General features: G+C 49.1%; 1 protein-coding gene across 1 annotated transcript in view; it reads right to left on the bottom strand.

Moving 5' to 3' along the window:
* Window positions 1–15,903, bottom strand: part of pod1 (coronin) — a 166,621-nt gene that overhangs the window by 80,340 nt on the left and 70,378 nt on the right. Inside the window, exon 17 of the mRNA XM_075688040.1 lies at window positions 3,114–3,222. Within this exon, the coding sequence (XP_075544155.1) occupies window positions 3,114–3,222 (109 nt within the window). The remainder of the gene's footprint in view (window positions 1–3,113; window positions 3,223–15,903) is intronic.

The raw sequence follows: 15,903 nt of genomic DNA, 5'->3' as shown, positions 1-15,903 counted from the left end.
CTACTAGCAATAATACATCTTTGCTACAAGGTATTACAATGTACAAAACAGCAACGTTTTAACTGTTGCATGCAGCAAGAACAAATCTATCAGAACTGAGCACACCTGCGAGTGATTAGGCAGAAAATAATTAGATAGCGACCACATCGAGGAAATTTACTGAGTTAGAAATGTGACAAGTCACTGATTCGAAATATTTGCCAATTAAAGAACGAAGAGCAGAACACACTAATCCTGATTCATGAGCGGAAGGTTTGGATAGCTTGGAATACATATTTAGCCCCACTTATAGAACAAGCACCACATATGCACTGCTCGTGCCGTTTGGACATAGCTTAATCAGCACCGAAACCACTTTTGCATGTTGTCTGAAGCTGTGGCCAAAGCTTTGTGTTGTCCCCTATGATATCTCCAGAAACAGAGGTTTGCTAAGCCACACCAGCGTCGTGCACACCCATTCTAAACATGGAGTAATGGACACGTCACCACATGATCAAACATGGCAGCCCCCACGGAATCACCATGAAAAGGGTCAATGTAGCCGCCCGTCTCATGTGAAAATGACGGCGTGCAGTTTTTATTCCAGTACCAGCAAATCTCTGCCTGGGCCATCACACGCCGCATTCACAGTTATCACTGCCAACCCTATTGCAATAAGCATCTTCACCTATCTGTGTGTAGTACCATTGGTAGCATACTGCACGCTTTTAGCAGGTGATAATCCAAATGCACTGCCGTTCCCTGCTGCAGGCGGCATGATGTGGCTATCACATTTCGCTTTGGGGGCATCCGGCATCGCCCACCAGCTCGATTTCGTTTCGGTTTCCCGTCGCCCTCCTAAAACAACACCCAATAGGAACAAAAAGATGTGTCCCAGGTCGCCGGAGCACCACCAGCTCGACATGCATCGGCGCCTCATGCTGCAACGATTCGCGTGACACTTCACATTACGTAGATGTCAACAATAGTTGAATCTGTCGAATTTTTTTAGTTAGTTCGGACGGTACATTTTCCCAGATAGTATATTTTTTTCTTGCGTTTTTTTTTTTCAATATGTGTCAACGAGCTTTTGCTGTATACACTACAAACGCAGGTGAGTGTTCCATCGAGCAGTGACGGCATTGATATTGTCGCGGTACAACGCGGACAGAAGACAGGGAGACATTCAAGAACAACAGGACAAGCTGTCCAAAAACAAATGAAACCGAGGCACGTCTTCTTCGTCCTCTCCAAAATCTCAGCCACCCATAAAACGGAGTCCGTTATTGCCCCCATTGTCGTTGTCTTCTAAGTAGAATATACGCGTCAATATTGACCATCAACAAGAGCCAGAAATGGATGCATTCGGTCTCCACAGCTATCACGAAAGAGCTCTGGGAAGGCAAGGAAAAGGGTGCATGCTCTCGAGCAATCAAGTTCTGGGGATCGGCGGCAAGATGCGGGACACTGACGCACACTTGCTCGTTCGTTTGTCCGTTCATTCGACTTATTCTTTTACATTGACAATCATTGTCGATGGTTTCTGCATAATCGTTTTTTTTCTTCAGAGATGCAACACTACTAATCAAGTTTCTATGCTCTCTTTTTACACATATGCTTTGCATGTTTTCCCTTTCTATGATGCAAACATTATGTAACTAGTATTTAAGGGGGGATGCGGGGCTAAAATCGAGATTTTTGCATGAAAAATGCATTTTCTAATTTTATTTATTTTGGATTCTTAGACGTATAAAGAAGCTGATTACCAAATTTCGTTCCAATTTGCACCGTAGAAAAGGAGAAAAAGAAGGAAAGAAGAAACTCTCTTAAATTATGGGGTTTTACGTGCCAAAACCACTTTCTGATTATGAGGAACGCCGTAGTGGAGGACTCCGGAAATTTCGGCCCCCATCGAAATGCGGCCGCCGTGGCCGGGATTCGATCCCACGACCTTGTGCTCAGCAGCCTAACACCATAGCCACTGAGCAACCACGGCGGGTAAGAAACTCTCTTCTCGTAATGGTGGCGCGCTCGCCGTCGAGAGCGCCCATGAACATTGTATTCAAGCCACCGCAGAGTGCACAAGAAACCAAACATGGCAGTGAATGCCCGCATTAGAAAGTTTCTTTTTCGCGCTTTTTAAATCATGGGAGACCTTCCATCGAGAGTACAGCAGATTGCAAAGTAAAAACTAAAAAATAAAGACACAATTCAGGCTGCGGCCCGCTTGTCTACGAGTGCAGACAAGGGTGCTGCACTGTTACAAAGCAAAAAAGAAGAAGCAAGGACGATTTGAAGCAACTGCCGCAGAGCAGGTTCAAATTGAAGAGGTGGTCAAACCTATGAAGCAGGGCGCTTTTATTAATAATTTATAATACTTTTTGGTCTTAAGATAAGACAGTGTGTTCTAAAATCTTTGAGCTCATTTTTCTCAGCTTGCACTTTGGCCAAACAAAACCTTTAGGAAAACTGTCATTTCCAAACTGCTTCGCCAAAGGTTGCTTACAAGGTGGTTCCTAGACTAAAATTTTGTCAGGAACAAGGTGAGCTACTTGTTAGATCTATAAATATTTTTCAACGCAATAAATTATCATATGTCTGACATATAATAACAAAATAAATGAACTTCGTTTTTAGAGTCATGACATTTTTACAGAAATGACAAAAAATATGCGACTTGCCTTATCCTGTACTATAAATCGTCTAGCAGGTATCTAATCACAAACACTTAGTGTACGATTATTATTTTTGAAATGATAGTTTTCCAAAGTTGACACACTTGATTGCACAATATGACACCTATAAGCTTTTCTCTCTTCGTGCTAGGGTGCTGAAATTTAGAACATATTCTAATCACAAGAAGATGAACCATCCCTAAAATTTTTTATCAAAATTGGTGCAGCAGTTCAAAAGTTGACTCTTCAGCCCCGCATGCCCCCTTCAACAATTATGTGCGGATGGTGAAACATGATGAGCTGTTCCTCTGTATTTGCTTCTTTGGGTGCATCTATAGCTCAAAGACAGAAAGGCTCTTTGGCTTAAACAGTTTCAGAATGCCTTTTTGATCAGTGACTGTCACTACATCTTAGGCTCAATGAAGGCACAAGGTCCATGAATAAACCTGATAAACTCACCTATGGCAATGCACCTGTTATTAAACGGGTCCCAGGCAAAGTCCATGATGCTGGTCCCACAGATGAGGCTGGGAACAACTCCAGATTGTAGACGGCCTCTCTTGGACAGCTGGATTCACCACAAAGCAAGCGACAGGATGTAGAATGCCGACAAAGTTCCTTCACTACTACAGCTGTAGATTAAATACAAGTTTATGTGACCAGCTGCTTCACCTTAGTGTTTTTACAGCCTGCTCCAGTCTCCTACAGACTGTAGCCAAAACAGTCAGCAAAAAGTGGGAGAACAGAATGAGAGCCACACCCTACTCATGCACTGGCCAGGAAGGCCAATGTGACGGTGGCACTTGTCAGAGTGCAAAAACCACTTCTTTTATTTGTGCTCACCCTGTGGGTGCTGTGCTTTATGTCACAACTAAATGGTACTGCAGGTTCCTGCTTTCCCTCACCTCGCTTCCACAAAGTTTGTGCAGTTGAACCTCATTTTAACGAAGTTGCGTGTGACAAAAAGATACTCCGGTTATTGGGGCCGAGGACATAAAATGGCGGCGCCTGTTACCAGCGCCTGAATGACGAGGAAATTGGGTAATCTGCCGGAGCGTCTGCTTCAGTGCCACCACATGCTTTGTTTTTCGTCGTATTGCCCCGGTATTTCGGTTGGTTGTATAGTGACGTCTAGAAGAAATCATTTTTCACTTTAGTGTCCCTTTAAGTTACGTGCTCTTTTTTTTTTTTTTTTTTGGAGCAGCAGCCATGCAACACTAGGAAAGTCGACAAACCACCTCGCAAATAAAAGCGAATACATGGGATAGCAACAAACTGGTTCACGGTTGCAATCTTTTAGACACACCGTACGGTGGCCTCTCGTTCCAGATGCCGTTCGTTGACACACATTGGTCTCTTTTTGTAGCTTCGAGCAACCAGTCACAAGACTAACTTTGGATTTACACGTAGGGCATGACAGTGTCATGGCCAGTTGCATGCATTTTCATAGACAGCAGATGAACGAGAAGGGAGTGGGGAGCGTCGCACTAACTTGTTGTGACCTTCTAAATTTCAGAATCTGACAGGTGGTAAATAATGCTGAACCTGACATTGAAACAGAGAGGACGATGCCTGCTTTTAACCGTCGGCACCAGCTATGCACGGAATGGTGATCATGTCACATAATCCACGGTCCTTTTGCTCGTCGTGCAGATTGGCCTTACGATAACCTACCTGCCATGAGGTTGGGATAGCCCTTCTGTATTTTGGAGAGAAACTGTAAATCAAAGCTTTCTACACAATAAATAAAAGATTGCCGCAACACACAGGTGCACTTTTAAACTGAGAAGCTCACTGCACTATGCAATATGCAATATTGCAATATGCAATAGAAATTCTGTTAATAAAAAAATACTTTTCGGACCTTCATATACCAGAACTGAGCTGTAATCACTGCTGGCATACTAATTTGGTGTTTCCTTTCATAAGAGTATACCATAGTGTATATCTTGATGTCCAAGTACACCAGTCACTGGTAGCTTGCTACATTTTTTTATGCAATGTTAGAAGACTCCCAAGCATGTGCAGCACTGTTTTGTTGCCCAAAATTTGTAGGCATTAAATTTTGTGAAACTTTTTCTAATATTCGTTATTCAGTTGAATTTTTGGCTTTTTTTTTTTCTTCATTCGATTCAATAGTCGACTCGTAGTCTACTGCTCAGTAAGTTATAAGTGTACTGGTTTCATGCAACAGTGCTTGTTCTCTGTTTTGATTTTACGGTTTTATATGCTGTATGAGAATAGCCAGTGTTATTCCCTGTCAGTTTGGGCCAGAGGTTTCTCTACCTACCATAGCAGAAATAGAAAGCACGGCAGCATCTACAGAAGCTCAACGATCGCTAAATGCCAGTGGCATATAGTCGATACCACATGTAACAATGTAACGGTAACACATGTAACACTACACAGTCAACGACCGATTTTTCGGACCCTCTAGGGAACGTAAAATCGTCCGAAAATTCAGGCAGTCCGAAAAAATGAATGCATGCAAAAAACGCACTTTTTTCTTTCTTTTTTTTTCGGATCTAGAGGTAAAGGGCGAAGTACCAAGCTTCCGAAACCCTGCCAAAGCATCAGTGAAGTGGCTATAAAAAGAGGCGTTCAAAAACTCTGTATGTAACCGACTGCCGGTTTATTATGTACATGTGCATCGTGGGCAGCCGGTGTTATTGCTGCAGTGGCTTGAAGAACTTGTTGATTGTTGTTTGGACGGCGTTCCGGTTGCATGTGATCATATTCGCCTCGATCTGAGCAAGGGTCATGTCAGCACTGTACACCGATGAAAGAGTCAACAGTGCTCGCGTCAACTCGGCGCTTGTAGGCGGCACAGGCATTGGCTCCTCATTTTCAACATCGGAGTCTTCAGAATCCCCCACAACGTGACGGACTATTTCCTCGTCAGTAAGTTCTGCGCAGAAGTCGAGCTCGTTGTCAGCGTCAACAAAGTGTTCAAAAGTTATTTCCGCGGGTATGGAAACCCCAGCAGAGCGGAGCCGATGCCGAACTCCTCGCTCACGTGAACCTGCAATCGGCCGCTCACGACTTGCTTAATAACGGCGGCTTTCTTCTCCATCGTTAACCGACGGTACTGCTTTCCGCGCTTCGATGCCATCGGCGAGGACGACGAAGATGGAGTGGGGGCCATTGAAGGCAAGCGAAATCCTCAAGTTGCGAACAGTGGAGTTCGCTGACGAGCGTCGAAGCACCTAGGCTTAGCGATGCAGAACACACTTGACACAACAGCACAACCACACACCACGCTAGCCAAAACGTGGCCTGCGCAAACAAACGAAATGGCGCCGCTCCGGAAACTCAGCCGGAGGCGGAAGTGCAGCGATAACATAGCCAGCGTGGCCAGACCAAATTGGTGTGTGACGGCTAGATTCGGCTAGTTGTGGTTCAAAGCGGTGATATGCTTCGGCTGCAAGTCGATTTTCTTCGCAAAGGCACTGCGCGAGGAGCCAAAGGACCTTCCGTCGAGTCAAAAAGTCCGGAAAATTGGATGGCGGGGGGTTCGAGCGTCCGAAACTTCAGATGTCCTTATACATTGATTCTATGGGGCTCGTGGCGGTGCCGCGAAGACGTCCGAAATATCAGGCATGTCCAAAAATTTGGGCGCCCGAAAATTCAGTTGTTGACTGTATTGGTTATAACAATGAGTCGACTTCAGAGTATCAACTTATGCATTAGGCCTATGAGAAAAAACAAAACCATATACAGTCGCCGACCATTCGGACCTCACGGGGACTGCGGAAATGTCCGAATAAACAGGTGTCCGAAAAAGCAGATTAAGAAAAAGAAAAAAGAAATCCTTTATTCCCACGCACTTATTCGGGCTCGGCAGTAGGCTTGAAGAAATCGTGAATGCGCCGTTGCACGCTGTTTCGTTTACGCGCAATCAGATAAGCCTGAATCTTGGAGAGGGTCGTATGGTCACTATAGGCGGCTGAAACCACAGTCACTGCTCGTACACACTCCGCATGCGACGGCAGCGTAGCATATCTTCCAACTTAGAGTCATCGTCCAGAGGTTCAGCAGAAACCTGACGAATGATCTCGCCGTCGTCGAGTTCTGCGCATGTCAGTACAGCAGTGTCAGCACCTGTGAAACTGTCAAATGAGACGGTGTCCGGAATTGCAATGCAACCACTGCGCAGGTCTCGGCAGAACATTTTCGGCGTCAGTAGGGAGCACATCAGAAGGGGAAAAATCCTAGGACTCCGGGCACCCGCTTGCCGGCATTCCCCAGCACAGTCTGCGCGGGCACTGTCGGCGCCATTAGACACTTGACGCAATGTTTCCGTATGCTTTGTTGAATCACCGCAACCTCGACACAGCACACAACGCAAACATCACCATGCCGTCACGTAGACCAGTCGCACAAACGAAAAACGTGGCCCACTCGCAGCGTCGTGCATGAAGAAAGAAACAAATCAGCTGCTGGATTGTATTGACATGGCTTACTAAGCTGAGACCGAGACAGCTGTGGCCGCGAAACTAGGCAGAAACGATGATGAGTGGAACTTTGCAGTAGCACCACTTTGTGGGGCAGCAAGGAGGCTTCGTTCAAAACAGAAATGGCATTCAGCAAGACGAACCATGCACCTGTCAGAGTCGATGCATGGTGCATGGTGCCGTTACCCCGATCCTCACAAATCACTTAGCAGAGAATAGCAAGCGATCTACAGGCAGATACAGGCAGGATCCCTCTCGCACCCTTACCTTCAAAACAAGATGTACCCAGAAAGCTTTGTTGGAAGTTGTTCATTGTTCCTGCGGATTAGGATTCTTTCTACCTTGATCACATTTTGGTCCTGGAAACCTTCAAGCAGCTCTTCATTAATAAGGTCCAAGAAGTCGTCTTCAGAGATTACTCCACAAATGGTGGCGCTGCAGCGCTCGGAGTGAACGGACGCATTTCATATGCTCTCCGTTTTTTTCGGGCAATTTCTTTTTTTACCGGCCACTTACTTTCACTTTTGTTGCCGTGGACTTGCTACCACCGCTTCGGACCCGGTGTTGCGCTTTCCATACCAAGGCAAGCAAGTTTTCATGTTTTTTCGACCTTTTTCTTTTGGCCAAACCTGCTGCGGCAGCTAAGCCTAAGAGCTGCCACGACCTCGACGCGTTCGCGCGCAGCTGCGGTGGTGACGCCGCACCCTGCCGTGCCCAACGCCGCATGGAAGATGCCTTACACCGTAGAAGGCTCCGATGTCACCGCCGAGGAGTTATCCGACGGCACATGGACGGCGTTCGAGATGCAACGCCGCTACCGACGCCCATCTCCGCCTGAACAACAACCTGCCGGAGCCCAGACGCCGGCCACGACGCTGTCTGCCCCGAATGCACGGCAACGCGGCCGCCCTCCACCGCCGACCAGGAAGCGCCCGCTTCCCCGCCTGCCCTCGGACGACCTCAAGATAGTCCTTCGCCCGCAGGGCACACTCAACCTCCACACCGTCGGCCCCGCCCGGTTGGCTGTTGCCATTTACGCAGCAGCCAACGTTGACCAACGCCTGGCAGTTACTGCCGACCAGGTTAGAATCCACCCTACTAACAACACAGTGACAGTGAGCACGCCTGACAGTGCTCGTGCAGTGTCTTACGCCAAGGTCCGCGCCATCACCATTGACACCACAGAAGTCCCGATTGCCGCCTACGCCCCAGCCCCAGACAACTCCGTGCGGGGGATTCTGTACCGGGCTTACAGCTATGAAAACGACGCCGAAATCTTCGCCGAGCTTCGGGCTCGCAATCCCGACATCGCTATCGTTGCTGCGCGGCGTATGGGCCAGACACGACACTTTGTCGTCACGTTTGCTAACACCAAGCTGCCCCGATACATGCGGTATTTGGGCTTCACTTTCGAGGTCTTCCCTTACAAGGGGCGCCCGGAGGCTTGTTTCAACTGTCGCAAGCTAGGTCACAGAACAGATGTGTGCCCACAACCGCGCCAACCCACTTGCCGCCGCTGCGGTGTGGCCCACGAACCTCAACCAGTCGGCCAACCACCCACTTGTCAAGCCACGTGCATCGTATGCAAAGGCCCACATCCCACTGGCAGTAGAAGCTGTAAATACCGTTTCGTGCCAACCAGCCGAGCTAAATCTTCCAAATCCTCCACGGACACTGAAACTGACCCCGGCACCTTGTCACGTGGCCATCAGTCTCGCTCTCGGAGCCGCGACCGCCAACAACGACCCCCAGGAAATGACGCTTTCCCACCACTGCGAAGCAGCGGCTCCAGTCACAACAGCCCTAGCCGCTCCCCATCGCACTCTCGGGACTTCCGGGCAACCTCCCAGGATGGGCCGGATACCAAGTCCACCAAACAGGTCGCGTGGAAGAGCCCTCCACCAGCCACAAGCCAACTGCCCAACCCCCAGGTAAGGGAACTGGCAGAAATGGTTAAGAAATTACAGCTACAGTTAGCACAGGCAAATGCTAAAATTCATAGCCTTGAGTCTGCACAGGCGCACCCACAACCGTGGCCGCAGCAGGTGTCTCGCGCTCCCACCTCCGAACCCACCAATGACCCCAACATGGACACCGACCAGCCCAAGTGCAATAAGCGCAAGGCACCTCCCCCCTCCTCTACCTCTGACCTTGACGCAAAATTCGAAACTTTTGACGCCCGCTTATCTAAAATAGAGGACGTCCTAAAACGGCTGACCCCCACTATCGACCAGCTCATTGAAGGATGCACTAAAATGGCAACCAATATTCACACCCTAACCACACGCCTCGACCGCCTCACGGGCCCTCCGCAAACTGACGCCCTCACTACATCAAAGCCCACTCAGTCGCCTGGTGCGCTTCCCTCTACCGAAAGTGCAGCCGCGCGTGCGTCTGCTGGCGGTATTATCAAAACCGGCATAGCGTTTCCGCAGCGTCCCGAACCTTACAGGAAACGCGATGGCTAGCGCGCCCATCACAGTATGGCAGTGGAACTGCAGGGGCTTCAAGGCAAAGCGGAGAGCCTTGGAGTATACCCTGCAGGCCCAGCCATTTACACCCCACATTATAGCCCTCCAGGAAACATACACCGACACAAAACTCGCCAGCTATACCGCTTACAACCAATCGGTGGCGCCGGATCTCCGCCCGAGCACCGCCATCCTTGTACACCGCAACCTCACCGCCAATCAACTCGATCTTGACTACTCCGAAGTCCCACACACTTTCGTGCAGGTCCTTCCAAACAGCCGAACCGAATCCCCACTCAACATCTTAAACGTGTACAGCCCCCCAAGTGACAAGAGCACTAATGTAGCCACTCTCCTCCGCAAGGCGTGTGCGATCACGCGGAACGAGATGCTACTTATAGTGGGTGACTTTAACGCACCACACGCCGAGTGGGGCTACCCCAGCAGAGCCTGCGGTCGTAAAGGAGCCAAGGTTTGGGACACTGCCCAGACACTGGCTCTGACGCTCCTCCTCGACCCCGAACGGCCCACCCGTTTCGGTAACAGCATCACGAAAGACAGCTGCCCCGACCTCACTTTCGCCCGCAACATCCCAGATGCGCGCTGGGACAATCTCGGTATGAACATAGGTAGCGATCACTATGTTCTCAGCACTACCTTCACAGCCACACACAGCAAGGGCCCCCGCCGCACATTCAAACACACCAACTGGGACGCTTTCCGGTACGTACGAACTCAGCGTCCGCAAAGCCCCATAGACGACCTCGACGCATGGACAGATACTCTGCTCCGCGACGCAGCCAACGCCACCTCCACAGTCACCCAGGAGGAGGGTGGCCCCACCCCAGATGCTAAACTCATGCATATGTGGGAGGCCCAGCGCAGCCTCCACGCTCGCTGGCTCCGACGCAAACACAACCGCCCTCTCAAGCTTCGCCTCGCTCGCCTCGAACGAGAGATCGAAGCCTACTCCACCAAACTTAGTCAGGAACAATGGTATCAGACTTGCGACCGACTCGATGGGCAGTTGGGATGCAAGAACACATGGTTTCTGCTCAAGCACTTGCTTGATCCGACCCACACCAAGTCAGCATCACACAAGAATCTCAACCGCGTCATACACGCGTTTCCAGGCACGAACCAGGAACTCCTCGCTACCTTGAAAGACAAATACATAAACACCTCCACCGACATTCCCACCCCCTTAAATTACAAAGGCTCCCAGAACCCAGACATGGACAGAGACATCATGGCGTCGGAAGTCCGCGCCGCTCTCAACCGCATCAAGACCACCGCGGCCGCCGGCGATGACCATATTACCAACAAAATGCTCCGCAACCTGGACGACCAGTCGGTCGCAGCACTTGCGGACCTTTTCAACCACCACTGGCATGAAGGTCGCCTTCCAGACTCCTGGAAGCATGCCAAGGTAATCTTCATACCCAAACCAGGCAAACGACTCGATCTGGGCAACCTGCGGCCCATCTCGCTCACGTCTTGCCTGGGGAAGGTTATGGAGCACGTAGTTCTGAACAGACTCCACACTCACGCAGACAAGGAGAATCTCCTCCCCCCCACGATGTTCGGGTTCCGGGCTGGACTCTCTGCCCAAGACATCATGTGGCAGATACAACACGACATACTCGACCCGGGTCCCATCCGGGCGACACGCACCATTCTCGGCCTCGACGTCAGTAAAGCGTTCGACAACGTGTCGCACGCTTCTATACTGACCAACCTCTCGCAGATGAATGTAGGCACTCGCACCTACAACTACACTGCCAACTTTCTTTACAACCGCACTGCTGAACTCCACATTGGAGACCTCTGCAGTGACAAAGTCACCATGGGCACCCGGGGAACACCACAGGGAGCTGTTTTGTCACCGTTCCTATTCAACATTACTATGCGGGGCCTTCCCACACTTCTCGACACCATACCCCACATTAAGCACTCAATATACGCCGACGATATTACCCTCTGGACAAACACTGGCTCGGACGGGGAGATACAAGATTCACTTCAACAGGCAATCGACACCGTCCACACTTACGTACAGGCAAACGGTCTCGTTTGTTCGCCCACGAAGTCTGAACTGTTAGTTATACGAGACAGACGTGTTCACCGACCCGTCCCCGACCCTCAAGAGCCAATCACGCTTCACATTGCCACCCACCCCATAGACCCCGTACAGACCATCGCGTGTTAGGCATGCTGGTTCAGAACAACACGCAGAACTCGGAAGCCATCCAACGCCTCCGAACCACAGCCCACCAAATCAACGGCCTAATCCGCCGCATTGCCACTCGCCGCAGGGGAATGCGGGAGACCGACCTCTGCCGCCTCACACAAGCCTACCTCATTAGTAGGATTGTCTACACATACCCTTATTACCACCTCCGCCGCAAAGACGAAGAAGCGGTAAATAGCATCATCCGCTCGGCGTACAAGGCGGCAATGGGACTGCCCCAGTCCGCCAGCACACAGCGTCTCCTTCAGCTTGGAGTATACAACACCCTCACAGAGCTGATAGAGGCACACAAGACTGCACAGGTACACCGTCTTTCTCGCACTGAACACGGTCGTTACATTCTTAATCGTCTTAATATCAACCCTACAGGTGACATCCACCCCACTGCTCCCCTCCCGACTGGAGTCTTCAGTAGGCTAGTCATCAGACCCATGGCCAAGAATATGCTACCCGGCCGTCACGATAGGCGCCGCCAACTGAAGGCACAAGCCTTAGACGTCACCTACTCCGCCGACGAACATGCCATGTACGTGGACGCGGCGAAATGCGACTAACACATACGTAGCCTGCGTAGCGGCGCCAACCACCACTCTCATCAGTGCCGCTACAGTGCGCACACATTCCTCCACCGCTGCCGAAGAGGTTGCGATCGCGCTAGCCATCGCGGATCCCCGCACAAGCACGGTTCTCAGTGACTCTAAACAAGCCATCCAAAATTTCTCAAAAAACTCACTCTGTCTCCCCGCCGCACACATCCTCCGCGGTTGCACTCTCGACAGAACTATAAGCTTAGTGTGGGTACCTGCTCACGCGGGCAACTCTGGGAACGAAGGGGTCGACCGTTTAGCCCGAGGTCTAACTAACCGGGAGGCCGGCCCCTCGAACCCAGATGCGCTCGCAGAGGCCCCCAAATCCTATGCCGAAATTACAAACTTCTACAAGGAGACGAGACGCGTGTACCCGCCTCCCCACCCCGACCTCGAACGAGCGCAAGCTACCATGCTTCGCAGACTGCAGACCGATTCAATACTCAGTCAATCTAGACTTTATTTGATCACTGGAGGGGATTACGACCCCGTCTGCACTAAGTGCGACCATGGAGTGTTCGCCACTCGGGCACACATTCTCTGGGGATGCGAGGGTAACCCTCCCCCACGATCATTACTGCCAGTTCCCTCCGAGGAGGGTTGGAACCAGCTGCTGACAAGAGCAGACAAGAAAACGCAACTCGCACTCGTCTCGTGGGCCCTGGACGTCGCCCCCACCTGGGAGCCACACTAGGCCTACCTGCCCTAACTTCCTACCCTGCAGTGGTAAAATAAAGTTGTTTCTCTCTCTCTCACTCCACAAATCGTGTTAATGGGTCGATGTGCCGACACAGTGACTGCTACATCGCCAATGCATTTCAAGTCATTAATGTTGTCATGTTGAGTTTTATCCTTCAATTCATGGAGCAGGTCTCCATTGGACATCTTTGTGGCTTTGTAGCCAGGCCTTATAGTGGTTGCGAGGCATTTCGCCACCAAGAAGGGGGAGAATTTACGCACGCTCTTGTTGCCTTCACTGTGGATTACTTGGTACTTAGGGAAGTGTTCTTGATTGTTCTTCAAAAAGAATTCAAACGTTACATTGGTGTGCCCTCTTTTTAGAGGGCGATCAAGGGAAAGTGGTTTACTAAAAGCCATATTGGGGTCTTGAGTTCGGCAGCAGCGCCAACTGCCCACCACCGAGCCCAACGTGGGGACGGAGCAGGTCCTACGAGTAAGACAAGCCCTCGCCAGTTGTACGGTGCTACTATAACCCAATCTGGAGTACCCAAGGTTGGCCACCCACACAAGGTTAACCCTCGCTGCCAGAAAAGTCGGAAGTAAATAGAAGAGAAGACAGGAAAGATTGAAAGGAAGAGAGAAAGACGCAGAATGGAGAGGGGGATAGGAAAAGGCAACTACCGATTTCCCCCGGGTGGGCCAGTCCGGGAGTGCCGTCTATGTGAAGCCGAGCGCCAAGGGGCCGTAAAGGTCCAAACACCCGACATCGGCTCAACCCCCAGGATCTCCTTTTCCCCGGACACGGCAAAGCCGCGCATGGTTAGACGTGGGAGGGTCCAACCCCCATGTGCTCGGGTATGTGGTATCGCAACACACCAAACACCTGCAGACACAGACACCCCTGCGGGGGAGGTTTCTGGGATGGTATTTCAACAGTCCACGTTGCCTTAATATTAACCTTTAGTGTCCCTTTAAATGACATTAGCCAGGTGCTACACCAACTGCTAATAAGGCCAAGATCATTTTGAATTTTTACGTGGTCAACAGTACTTACAATTTCTCGGTAAATTATACAATCATCAGCAAAAATTCGCACATGAGAAGATATGTTATTCGGTAAGTCATTAATACATATCAGGAAAAGTAGTGGAACGAGGACACTGCCCTGTGGCACACCAGAGGAAACGTAAGAGAGCGGGGAGGAAAACTTGTTAACCACGGTGAACTGCTGCCAACTGGTTCTGAATCCAAGATAGCGTTAGTGAATCTGAGGACAAAGAAGACAGTTTAGAAATAAGTCCGCAGTGAGCTACGCGATCAAAGGCTTTTGAAAAATTTAGAACATGCAGTCGGTTTGCTGGTTTTTGTCCAGATTAAAATATAATTCAGTCGTGAACTCAAATAGTTGCGTGTCACACGATAAGCCCTTCCTAAATCCATGTTGGTTCGCGAAGAAAAAGTTATTATTCTCTAAATGATTGTAAATATGGGAGGTGATCATATGCTCTAGCATCTTACAGCAGATGGAAGTAAGTGAAATGGGTCTGTAGTTTAGTGGTGTATTTCTATTTCCACATTTAAAGATGGGAATGATCTTCGCGATTTTTCAGTCTTGGGGAAGCATTCCTGTCGATAGTGATTGCCAGAATATATGAGATAATATTTCACTCGAGACTGATATGTTTTTAGTATCTGAGTTTATGTCGTCAATGCCTGCTGATGTCGACACTTTCAGATTATTTATAATAGATGCGATGCCGACTAAAGTAATGTCGACGGGCTGTAACAAAGGGTAGTCAAGATCAGCTACCTCAGGAATGTTTGAATCGCCTTCTATGGCGTATACTGATGAAAAGAATGAATTGAACGCGTTTGGACAGTCATGGTCTGGAATTGGAATGTGGTCGTTATCATGCAAGATGATGTTGCTGTTCTGTCGCTCCAGACACACTAATTCCCAAATTTCTTTTGTGTTAGTTCTGAGCAGGGATGGCAAATCGTGCAAAAAGTACTTATCTCGGGCAGCGCATACTCTAGAGCAGTAGCTTTTCAGAAAGTCGCTGTATTTTTTCCAAGATATTGGAGTGGACGCGCGTTTTGCTGCTGTGTACAATTGCTTCTTTTTATTTCTCAATTTGTTAAGTGACTTAGTGAACCACAGGTTGCGTTTATAATTTGTCATTTTAATTAACAGAGCATGTTGACTAACAAGTGTTAACTTGTTTTTGAACAAATCCCAGTTATCTTGAACTGTTCGGTTACTGAAACAAGGAAGTAATACACTAACAAGAAATGTTTCAAGTTCAGCATTAATAACACTGTAATTTCCTCTGTTATAGTCACGAATTATCTTAGTTGTGGTACCAGAAAAACGGGACGGGACTTTAACATTTACTTGCATTAATTTATGCTCACTGAAACCATCTAAATATGTTATTTTTTCAACAGTATTAGGGATCGTTGTCAATACTGGATCTAGTATATTGGAATCACGAGTGGGCTGACTTACGATCTGTGACAGGTTGAAGTCCAATGTTAAGGCAATGAATTCTGAAGAAAGGCAGCAGGTCAATGACAACTGCTTCCAGTTTGTGGAGGGAAATTGAAGTCGCCGAAGAGAAAAATACTTTCAGCCAGACAAGCCCTAACGGCGTGAGTTATGCTGTTTCGCAGGTCGCTAACAAACAATACACTTGAGTCAGGAGGACGATAACAGCAACCTAACAATAATTTTTCAAAACGAGTCATGCATGCAACCCAGACAATTCCTAGGTTAGTGTCGGAGTCAATTAAATAAGATGTTAC

Source organism: Dermacentor variabilis, chromosome 4 (genome assembly GCF_050947875.1).
Source record: "Dermacentor variabilis isolate Ectoservices chromosome 4, ASM5094787v1, whole genome shotgun sequence".
NCBI classification, from domain to species: Eukaryota; Metazoa; Arthropoda; class Arachnida; order Ixodida; family Ixodidae; genus Dermacentor; species Dermacentor variabilis.
The sequence above is the reverse complement of the archived record's forward strand: the minus strand, read 5'-3'. Positions and strand labels throughout refer to the sequence as shown.